The sequence below is a fragment of the Phacochoerus africanus genome, chromosome 2 (assembly GCF_016906955.1).
Source record: "Phacochoerus africanus isolate WHEZ1 chromosome 2, ROS_Pafr_v1, whole genome shotgun sequence".
In the NCBI taxonomy this organism is placed as follows: domain Eukaryota; kingdom Metazoa; phylum Chordata; class Mammalia; order Artiodactyla; family Suidae; genus Phacochoerus; species Phacochoerus africanus.
In genome coordinates, this window is record NC_062545.1 from 28,783,508 (window position 1) to 28,795,158 (window position 11,651).

The 11,651-nt window shown below is 44.3% G+C and overlaps 1 protein-coding gene across 3 annotated transcripts in view; it reads right to left on the minus strand.

The window, feature by feature from the left end:
- The window catches only part of MYB (MYB proto-oncogene, transcription factor), a 36,936-nt gene extending 26,583 nt beyond the window's left edge, over positions 1-10,353 (minus strand). The window contains exons 1-5 of one of the 3 annotated variants that reach the window (XM_047758197.1): positions 9,717-10,353; positions 5,236-5,353; positions 3,164-3,235; positions 1,556-1,648; positions 1,085-1,305 (exon numbers count right to left, since the gene is read on the minus strand). In XM_047758197.1, the coding sequence (XP_047614153.1) occupies positions 1,085-1,305; positions 1,556-1,648; positions 3,164-3,235; positions 5,236-5,353; positions 9,717-9,739 (527 nt within the window). In that variant the 5' untranslated portion in view covers positions 9,740-10,353. Of the gene's footprint in view, positions 1-1,084; positions 1,306-1,555; positions 1,649-3,163; positions 3,236-5,235; positions 5,354-7,938; positions 8,218-9,716 lie in introns of those variants that run through there. The other 2 variants (XM_047758211.1, XM_047758206.1) reach the window with 2 other exon arrangements.
- Between the last annotated feature and the right edge of the window lie 1,298 nt (positions 10,354-11,651).

Sequence of the window (11,651 nt, forward strand, 5' to 3'; positions counted from 1 at the left end):
GCTTTGGAGCATCACAAGTGAACACTGCATCATCCATCAGAGCCACGGCCTTTGAAAGGACCCTTGCTCCACTTTGGGGTTATGAGTTGCAAGAATAAAAATACTTAAGATAGTCCCTATCTTACAATATTTTTATGTACTATTTATAGTAAAAAGTATCTTCCAAATTAAACAAAATCAGTTACAAACTGTTTAAAGGGAAACAAGCGCTTCCACAGATACCCCTCAAAATGAGGTCATTTTCGTGCCCTGTTCATTAAAAAGCGTAACAATAACATTATGTAAGAAGCTGGAAGCAGTATGATAATTCTAGAAGTACCATCTTTCTTTATTCAAGAGAAAAAAAATTAAGCCAAGAGGTATATTGAAATGAACAGGGTTTCGGGAAAATGGTAGCCAAATGCCTTTCGGTCAGTTAACCAGCTGTGTGAACCCAGACCAGAGACAAACTGTCTACTCTTGGTTTCCTTCTAGTTTGTTTATTTATTTATTTATTTTTTCTTTTTAGGGCCACACCCTCGGCATATGGAGGTTCCCAGGTTAGGGGTGGAATGGGAGCTACAGCTGCTATCCTACAACACAGCCACAGCAATACGGGATCCAAGCCACGTCTGCAACCTACACCACAGCTCACGGCAATTCGGGATCCTTAACCCACTGAGCAAGGCCAGGGATCAAACCCGCAACCTCATGGCTACTAGTTGGATTCGTTTCTGCTGAGCCACGACAGAAACTCCGGTTTCCTTCTAGTTTTATAGTTTACAACGTGCTTTGATATTCATTTCACTTTACTGACACTGGCCCTGTGAAGTAGGTTATAACCCATTTTGCAAATGGGGTAACTGGGGCTCAGGAAAAGTTCAATCAGTTGGCCCAAGGCTCACTCTTGGGTGGATTTTAGAAGTCCTCAACCAGATAAACTCTAAGATGTCTTCCACTTGTCAAAGCTATGGATCTGGTTTATCTAGTGAAACATTTACCATTGATAAGAATGTAATTCACTCAACATACATTTTTAAAACAGAATGTTCAATACCCATTCCCTCATTCTTCCCAATCAATATATTTTTTGACATATTATTACCGTCCAGGCAGTAGCTTTGCGATTTCTGCCCATCTGTTCCCCAGTCTCTTGTGTGCCTGGTAAATAATTCTGTCTTCCTCTTCTGTCCAGGAGGTTTTCTTAACTTCTGGATTCAAGTGGTTATGCCACCTCTCCCTACATTGTTTTCCAATTCTCCCCTTTAAGTGCTTGGCAATAACAGACCAACGTTTCGGACCGTATTTCTGTACAAGCTCTATCACCTTCAGATAAACACACAAAAATAACCTATGTTTTAATGTTATGTAATGAGTCAGTGTAATCATTCTTCATGGTACAAGATCTTTAGAAAACTTCTGAACATCTGTTTTCATTCATGGGAAATATGGGAATGGAGTCCTCTGTTTCCTGTTTGCACACTTTACCTGTTTCCTCAAGTTGGGAAACATTCAACAAAGATGTCTGGGGAATATTCATAATTGTGCTTCAGACACCAGTGAAGAGAGAACTTACTCTCTGATCTTCTTCTTTGGTCCAAGGACCCTTGATGAGCTCAGGGTTTAGTACTTTCTGCCATCGGTGCTGACACTGCACATCTGTTCGATTCTAGGCAAATAAGATAAAAGTATGCACTGTCATAGAGATATGATAAGCACATGAAGACTTGGTTGTAATACAAATCAGCCATGGACAATATACAATAAAAACATTCAAGAACATTTTAGGGCATGTTTGGAGAACCCACCTCTCCCTCATTACTTACAGCTAAGGAATATACAAAGACTATATCCAAGTTGAAAATATTGAAATAATAAAATTAGAAGCTCTGCCTCCCGAGGGAAAGAGTCCTGCCATGTGAACTAAAGGACATATTTACCTATCTGGTTGTCAGTTTAACTTAACCTTAACCTCAGTGTGGTGCATGTTGGAAGTATCCGCATGGACTACGACTTCAGAGAGATTTCATATTGATGTCGGCCTTTTATGGAAACCCACTGTAAATGACTCAAGTTTGATTTCCATTCAAAGTAAGGGATGGGCTGCAATTTAGGACTGCAAGTGTTAATAGGGCAGAAGAAATAAATAAAGATGAATAAGGATGGACTCTGCAAGAGCTTTTAATCTTATAGAAGTCAAAAACAAATACATAATTAACTAATAGAGGGCAGAATTTGATTCATATGCAAGAAGAGACCAAAGCAAAATGATACTGGTAGGAAAAGGAGTGTCTCCATAGGAGGAGAAATTGCATTTCCTTAGAACTAGTCCAGAAAAGTTCCTGACATGGACTTTGAAGGATGGATGGAACATTTTAGGAGGTGGCATCATCAGGGACAAAAGCCCTCAGGAGGGGAAGCAGAAATGAATTAAACAAACCTGCTTACAGAGAGGAAGTAGGAAACAGAACTGGGGCTCTAAGTTGAGACCATCTGGGAGGGCCCCTGGGTGCTAGGTCGAGACAGTTGACTTAATTTGTGAGACCCTAAGTCACTGTTGCTGGCTTTGAAAAGCAGGGTACAGCTGCGTTTGAGGAAGTGTCATCTGTCAATGGCGTTTGGGATGGTGGGAACCTGGAAAGCTACAAGCAGGGGAGCCAGTTAAGAAGCCAATGCAATGATCCAGAGAAGAGGGAAGGGGGGGCGAACATGCAGAACAGTGAGGAGAAAAAACAAAGGAATCCTGGATTCCCTAGTCACTGATCGGGTATGGGGGATGGGAGATGGGATAAGTCTAAAAAAGTTTCCAAAATTTTAAACCAGGGTACCAAAATTATGGCTATTGAAAAAAGAGGAAATTTTATTTTAAAGAAGCCGACTTGGGGGGAAATATTACGAGTTGTTACCACATAACGAACCATCAAAATGTTAATTTACATTATTCAAAAAAATGGAATAAAATAAGAAGCAAATATTTAAAATACGCTGTAATAATCCTTTAACAACATATTCACAAACTTTCATTACACGCATTACAATATAAACATAAGTTATGGATAAGACAGTTCTCCCATACTTCTTAAATATGAGCAAATATGTAATGTCTTAATGTCATCTCTAGAATTTCTTATTTAAATCTTTGAAGAAGACTTCCTTTTACAGAAATAAAAAATTACTAACTTACCGGGAGATAATTGGCAATAACTTTCCAGTCATCTGTTCCATTCTGCTCCACCAGCTTCTTTAGCTTTTCATCCTAAGACATTTAAAGGTAATCCTAGGATATCAGTCATTTACTGTGTAACTCTATTTAAGTTAGAGTTAAAATGGAACCAATAGCAATCAAAAAATCTTTCAAAAATATCCAAATTCAACAAGTATAAATGTGCTATACTGGTTTAGATTAGAGCAGATTTATTTAGAGTCAGGAAGACCAGAGTCTGCATCTCGACTCAGCTATTAATTCATTGTATAAGCTTGGATATATAATTTTGCTTTTCTGGGCCTTAGTATTGTCATCGATACAACGGGAATGACGATGTAAACAGGATTATATGGGGATTATATGGGTTAATTATGAAAAATATTTAGTGTGATTCCTGGTATATTGAATGTTTAATGTATGGTAACTTTAAAAAAAATTAAATTTAAATATAGTTGATTTACAATGTTGTGTTACTTTCAGGTATGTGCAAAGTGATTCAGTTATGAATATATATATTTTTTATATATATATATTCTTTTTTCACATTCTCTTCCATTATAGGTTATTGCAAGATATTGAGTATAGTTCCTGTACCTTCCGTCCTATACAGTAGGCCCTTGCTGGTACTATATGGCACCTTTCAAAAGTTTTACTTTGTGGGGAAAAAAATAATGAACTCCAGTGTTTGATTCAATAGACACTGAACTATGGCAATAGACAGGATCACAATAAGAAATAGTTCAAGCTCTATCCTCACATTTAGTAAGTTCAACCTCTTTCATATAAAAACTGGAAGATACTTTTCTTAAACTTGAAGGCATGTATGATGCAAGAAAACCATTTTGTTTTTGTATCAATATGTTCACAATTTAGAGGAGACAAGACTTATTAGACCACAAAAGACACTAATCATTAGGATGACATCTTTCAGTTCCCAAGTGTCTTTCTCAACATTTCCAAGCAAAGGAGAATCCTTATGTTCCTGCAAAGGTAACTGTCACACATAGTGACCCTGGTATGACACAGAGACAGCCATTAGGAAACCAGTGTTGGTAACAGAACTTCTAAATCATTAAGAATCAACCAAGTGCACCATTTCCATAAGTAAAATTGCATTTCCTATGGACCTCACTGGATATTCCACTGGATATCAACAGAGGCTCTGGTTTAAGTGAAGGAGAGCAGAATGAAACTGAAGAATCAATACCATTTATTCTAACATAAATGTCTCTACAATTGGTTGCAAACTCTTTTGAGAACTTTAAAGAAAGAAAAAAAAGCACTTTTTCTTTGCATTTTTCCATTCCAATAAAGATCAAGCTTTTGATAACCTAGCAGAGAAAGAGAGGCGAGAAGCAGACACATCTCCACCCATTTTTGAATGGTTTCAGAACAGACAGCTTATGTATAGTTCTTTGGGTAATATGAGATGTCAAGAACATCAAATGAACCCACCATAACAAGATTGGTTCTATGAGTGTTTTGCTTTATTCTTTTGTTTTGTTTTTGGAACTAGTAATTCATTCATTTGTTCAGGGAACATTTGTTAATATCCCACTTTGTGGTGAATGATTCTGGGTTCAGGGAACACAAAAATGAAGAGATGTTTAGCCCTGCCCTCAGCAGACTTACCATCTACTGTGGGGGTGGGATGGGGATAGGGGAGGGTAACACGTTACAGCAACAATAAGTAAGAACATGTAACCAGTGGCTGGAGGACACATCCAACCTGTCTGGGGAAGCCAGGGATGGCTTCACAGAAGTGATATCTTCACCAATGATGAAGAGGTAGTAAGGGGAAAAGGACAAGAACAGAAGAGGCAGAGGGAGACACAGATAAAACAAAGTGACAGGAGGACATTCAAACAACTACAAAGAGTTTGGGAAAGGATGGTAGAGTGTCGTTGCTGGGGAGTAGTAGGCAGTAAGCCTGCTGCACAGGCAGACTAAGATTTCAAGGAGCTGGCCAATGAGTTTAGCTGAAATTTTTTCACTTCATCGATGGATGCACTCTCGGTTTGTTACCATGTTTTGTTAACAGGATTAGTTACCTCTTCCCTGGTCCACCTAGTTTTCCCCAAGTGACGCTTTCCAGACTTGGGAAGCAGCCCATCATAGTCATGGTCACACATCTCAATGTCTTCATCATCCTCGTCACTGCTGTAGATGCTGCAGAAATAAAAGTGGGCAGACTCGGACTGAAACAGTAGGATTTAAACTACTGGGTTACAAAATGTACACAAAACCTCCTCAACCATCTTTTCAAAGGTTACGAAGATAAAACTTTGAAAACCAGCACAACAAGGCTGTTTCTGGCATTCTGTTGCTCTAGTGTTGTAAACTGGCTTTGCTGTTATTGGTATCCACAGATACGGCAAAGGACCTGGCACTTTCTATCACTCTGCATGTTTAAACCTGTTGTTGATGTTAGACCAGTGACAGGTTACACAGTTGGCAACCTTCCAACCAATGAAAGTTTAAGTTTAAAACGTAATGTTAAGGACAATAAAAGGAATAAGAGCCCAAGTCCTTTATATAAGTACACACTCGACATCTTTGGCATACATCACATCATTTAAATAATATTTCTCATATACTATAAACAATCCAACTATGTTATCCTTGTGGGACTGGTGTTTTTTTAAGAGAAAAAAAATCAAGAAGTGATATACCCAACAATATAATTATAGTCATCCCTTAAAGATTAGAAGATTAAGAGAATCTAAGAGGAAAAGATTTAAAAACCTGAGTATGGGTAAGTGATCACACTGCTTTGTAAATAACATTACATCAAACAGGTCAAAACTCCAGGCCAGGTTGATCCAACCTGCTGCCACATTTACAATCCTCAGTTTCCAGAGTAACCAAGTAAATAATTAGGCCACATGATAGTCAGAATCTTACTTACGTTTTTTCTACCTCCGACTGAATGGCATTTGTAAGATCTTAAAATGTACCTAATGCAAAACTGAGGGATTCCCCCAGATGGGTTTAAAAAGAACCAATTACAGTTTTCAAAAGAGTTTTTTCTTTTACCTACTTGACCAAAACTATGAATTTTGATGACTTTTGAAGTAATTCTCTACTTATTGTTTATTAATAAAATAATGAATGGATGAGAGTCGTTTTACAGCCAGTTTACTTTTAGTTATAATTTTACTCATAAAACTTAAGATATGAGGGAAAGCATACTATCTTAAAAATTTGCTAAAACTTATCATTGCAGTCTTGAGAATTCCATCAACATGAGAACATCAAAAATAATGACATGAAGCAATATCATAATGCAAATCATCATTCTAAAAAAGGGAAAAGTTATACTGCAAATCAGGTTTTGTCTTCCCAAGGTAACTTACAAGAATGTATTGCCCATCCTTTACAAGCAAGCAAAAATGCTTACCAAAAATCCTGAATTTGAGGTTCTTATAATTCAAAACTATTATTTTGGGAAACAATCTAAAGTTCCAGGATGCATAGTAACTAGTAGGATGTGATCCAAACTTAAAATGCCACCACAGACAAAAACTACTGAATTGTATTTATGATCCATAACCACCTTTCATTTAGTGTCTATGCTTTTAAACAAGAGCTTGATCCTGTTCCACACTATCAACAAGGGGCTCTAAACAAGTTCTGATTAATAATTACCAGCGTTTCCCTTTAATAAAAACACAAGCATCATAAATTGAGAGAAAATAGTTACTGTAAGCCCAGAGCTGTAGGTCAGCATCTTCTGAAAGGTTCATAGGGAACTCCTTGGAAAATCCCCAAATGAAGCAGCACCCTTGTGAAACAACAGGGATACCAAGAAAACCAGAGTCATCTGAAAGTGGTGTCATAGAGTCAAATGAATTTAAATTTGGGGGGGTGATTGGATCTGGAGACCATGTTTCCAGAACTGAGAACTACATTTTCCAAACCAGTTATTGGACACCACTGTCTTGGCAACGAAACACCCGGGAACAAGCAACAAAGACAGCCGCCTATAGGGGGCAGCCAACATCAGGTGAGAGAGAACACATCAACCAGGACTAGGCTTCTGGAGGCAAAGGTGCCAGTCCTAGTTCTGCCTCCACCTAGCTGCGTGACTTGGACAAATCACTTCCTCTCTCTCACGACCTTAGTTCCTCGCCTGTGCAGAAGGACTTGGATTCCACTTCTAAGGTACTTTCCAGTGCTGAGAAAGGATAACTCCAGGTCTTCCGTTACTCTTAAAAATTAGGCAGAGATGTGCAAAATCAGAGATGTGCAAAAGCAAAGTCTTGGGGGAAAACGTGGTCTGTGACTTTCGCATGTCCTGAAGAGGCCATGAGGGGAGCAGGGCAAGCCCAGGGCTGCTCATACAGTCAGCTCCTGGGTCCATCAGCAGGCTAGGCACAGGGCTTGCCTTTGAGCTTTGCATGCGATTTCCTCGCTCTAAATTGTCCCCGTCGTCTAAGTAGCATGATTAATTTCTACTGAGGACCTGAAATAACTTTTCCTTTATCTGCTCTGACAAGATCTCAGACCCAACAGTCTGAAGACTTTCAAAGGCTAATTTCAAGCTTGGTGCACCCGACTCCCCCACCTGCTAGACCTGGTGTGGTTACAGGAGTACGACTATGAATATTACATTCTATCAAGGAAACAAACCGTGCAAAGAAACGAAAAAGAAAAGAAGTGTTGGGGGTTGGGAAAAGGGAGGGGAGAGGGAGGAAGTGCCTTGTGGCCGCTACTGTGATTCTAGAAAAGGGGTTCAGACTCATTTCGCTGACCTGGTTAATAATCCCTGCCGAGTTGACTGACGCTCGTCCTGCAAGAAACGGCTTCGAGCCCGCAGCCGGGTTTCTCTTCCCCCTGAGGCAGGTTCAAGGCTCCCGCCCCTCCTGGCCGCCTCCCCTCTCCGCTACCTGAGAGCCACAGGGAACCTGCGCGGCCCCGCCCCGCGGGGACAGTCTTGATCTCGGGGAACGGAGCCTCCCTCGCGCCTCCTCCCAGCACCCCTTCCCAGCTCCCTCCTTCTCCTCCTCCATTTTTTCCCCCTAGTTACTGCTCTCGAAAAAAAAAATAGGTGACCTCAGCGGCTCTACTGTATGGTCCCAAAGGTGAAGGTGAAACTACTTAAGGGGCAGCACCTCCATCCCGCGCTGCCGGGCCCTGGGCGAGGCAAAGGAAGCCAGACACCCCCCCCCCCCCCATCCCCGCCCCAAGTCGCCTGTCTTATTTTCCAGCACCTGGCCGGGTCTTGGTTCTGCTCCCCGCCCGGCCAGGCCCGACGGAGGGTGCTGTTGCAGGGCCCACACCCACGCTCTTTGCAACTTCCCAGCTCTCTGCAAGGGACTGGCGACCGCCGATTCAAAAACAAATAAGTGCAAGAACATCAAACAACCCGAGGAAAAGAGAGTCAGTTTGCTTTGCCCCGGAGTCTTTTCCCCAGAACCTCTTCGCGAGGATCCGTTGCGTCTCCCCTGCTCCGCCCGGGCGACCTAGGGCGGCGGGAGCAGGGCGCGGGGAGGAGCGGCGACCTCAGCCGCGTCCACGTGTGCGCGCCGCGCCAGAACCTCTTGCACACGGGAAGAGCTCGCGGGGATTGCGTCCCGGTTGCGCGGCAGCGGCCTAGGGTGCTGCCCACCTCCGTCCCTTTCCGTTGAGTGGCAACCCTGACCGCCGTCGGGCGAGTCCTCCCTCCCCCTCAACCCAGCCGCTTGCTCGAAGCTCCGGCGCGTCCAGTCTGGGAAGTCGAGAGAATGCTGGAAGCGGGAGCGCCAGCAAGTGACAGTTCGGACCTTTATTTCCCTCCTCCTCTCCCTATTCCCCTCTGTCCGGCCAAAACGTAAGGGCACTTCACTCGTGATACCCGGCGAGCTTCCCCAAGTGTGCTGACATGTGCGGCGCGGCGCGTGTGGATGGGTGTGCAATGTTTGCATTAGAAATAAAAGCCTTCCAGAGAATAATGGTTATAACCTTCAAAACCCGGACTTAAAGCAATTTGCAAACGTAGAGACCCTTAGCACCCCTGCAATCTTCTTTCCAGCCGCCTGTCAGCTGACACTCTTCTTCCCCTCCTCAGAGAATGAATGAAATTTAAATGAACTACCTGCAGCTACTAAACAATCCGGCATTTCCCTGTATCTGCCATATGCTCTGCACTTCCAAGTCCAAACATATCTCAATGCATCCAACAATACTCTGCAACTCCCTCGCGGACACCGCGGGATCAAGCCAGGGACCTAGCGGGCTCCCTGAGACTGGTGGGCAACACTCTGCCCCCAGCTGGAACGTGCTGCTTTTCTCCCCTGGAGGGAAATATATCCCCGTGCAACTTGCAAAATGAGCCGCAGGGCGTGCTTCCCGACGCCCTGATGTATTTCCCGCATAGACTCTTCCATTCATCAGTCCCCTGAGCGGCTTCTGCTGCCGAGGCAGGGGCTCTAGGTCCTCGTAGGATCTGACAGCCCCGCAGAATACCCGGGAACGCCTTCCCACCTGCTCTCCCGGCGCCTGGACCCCAGCGCGCCCCCGCCCGCGGCCGCCCGCCCGGGATCCCCGTTACCTGTGCCGGGGTCTCCGGGCCATGGCGCGGCGGGCGCGGGGCTCCGCCTGGAGCCGCGGGAACCGCACCGGGCTGCCGCCTCCCCGCTGCCCGCCGCCTGCCTGCGTCCCTCCCCGGCTGCGCAGTGGCGCTCCACACCGCTGGGGCGAAGTTTCTCAGGAGAAAAAGGAGGAGGAGGCGGAGGAGGTCGCGGAGGAGGAGGAGAGGGAGGAGGAGGAAACAGGTTGATATTAAAGAGTAAACTCTGTAAACAGAGATGCCATCAAACAAAGAGCTTTGGACACTCCCCCTCCCGCCAAATCTGGCGCCCCTGCAGTGCGCACGCGCCCTGCCCGCCGCCTCCGCGGTCGCCTTGGCTGCCGCCCGCCGGGCTGCCTTCCCCGCTGGGCCGCCGCTCCCCTCTGGCTCTCGCGCCGCCGCGCTGCGCCTGGCGCGAGGGAAGGCCGGGGCAGCGCGCGGGCGGGGAGCCCGGGGCCAGGGAGGGGCGGCCGGGGGCCGCAGCGGCGCCTTTTCCTGCGCTAACCCCGCTCCCCCGCACCGACCGCGCGGGCCCGTGCCTAGTCCCACTGATGCCGCCGCCCCTCCTTCTTGGTGGCCGCACCACCGTCGCCCCACTGTCTTTGCTGCTGGGGACCAGAACTGACCTCGCGGGGCTCTGCCTCACTGTCGCTTAGCGGCAGGAGGCGTAGGGAAACTCCCGCACTCGAGACTGGATTTTAGGCAGGGCTTAACACTCAGCTCCTTGGAGATCGGGGAATGTTGAGTTGGTGGGGGTGGGGTAGGTAGTAGGGGATGGGAGCATACGTTTTTATAGGATATTTAGCTAGGTCTTTTTTTTTTTTTTTTAATAAAAAGAACATCTCTAGTTTAACTTGCTGACAAAGGACACTTAAAAACGCGTGGCGTTGAAGCTCTTACCCCTCACACATGGGGCACCTCAGCGGAGCTTTCACTCTCCACCCAGATCCTGGAGCTGACACGCCACCTTCGCATTGTCACTTGCCCTTCATTCTCACCTGAGGCACACGCCCGGCCCCACCCACCCTGCCCAGCCCAGGCGGCGCCCACCTACACACCTCTGCCCCTGCAGAATGCAGCGTTTGCCCTGGATTACACACCTGCAAAATCCACAGGGTTCTAAACAGCCCGTCCCCCGCAAAACTCGGGAAACCCCACTTGTGCTTGCTTGCATGGTTTTAAAAGTCAAACAGCTTGTGATACAGAGATCCGTATCCATGTTTTAAGTGTAGTTTGGGACTCTGTTTTATGAGATAAAAACCACGGAAGACTTTGTTCATTTAACTAGGGGCTCCCAAAGAAGTAAAGGGAGAAGATGAACGCTGAATTTATAAGGATTGATGATTGGGGGATTTTAGGGGAGTTTTAGTTTTACTTCCGTTTATACACTTGTACGATTGGGGACTTTTTTTTCATTCGCTGTACACACTAATTTATTTTTCCTTTAATCTTATAGGAGTTTGCGACTTCTGCTGACTGGCTTTGTGGGTGTCCCATGTGCCCCAGCAGTTCAAACTTAGCTCAGAAAGCATTTTTCTTACTAAAAAAGCATTTTCTTACTGAAATGAGTCATAATTTTAATAAATGGTGAAGCATGCTTGGTTTCAAGACTTTATCTGGTGTTTTAAACTTTGTTTCTCAACATTATAATATATCAAAAAGTGTTAGTTGCTAGTTAGGTTTTAACATCCCTTTCTTACTGAGGAAAAAAAATGAACATAGAAACAAAATTATTGTGAGATAATTCAATTCACTATCTTGAAAGACAAGTCACCTACAAGTTAATATATTTTAAAGGCCAATATTTATTCCTAGATTCTGTAATAAAGCTTTTCTCCATATCGAAAATAAAATTTTTAAAAAGTATCTAGAACAAAAATCTAGAAATTACCCTTAAAGTAATTGCATCTGCCTTTG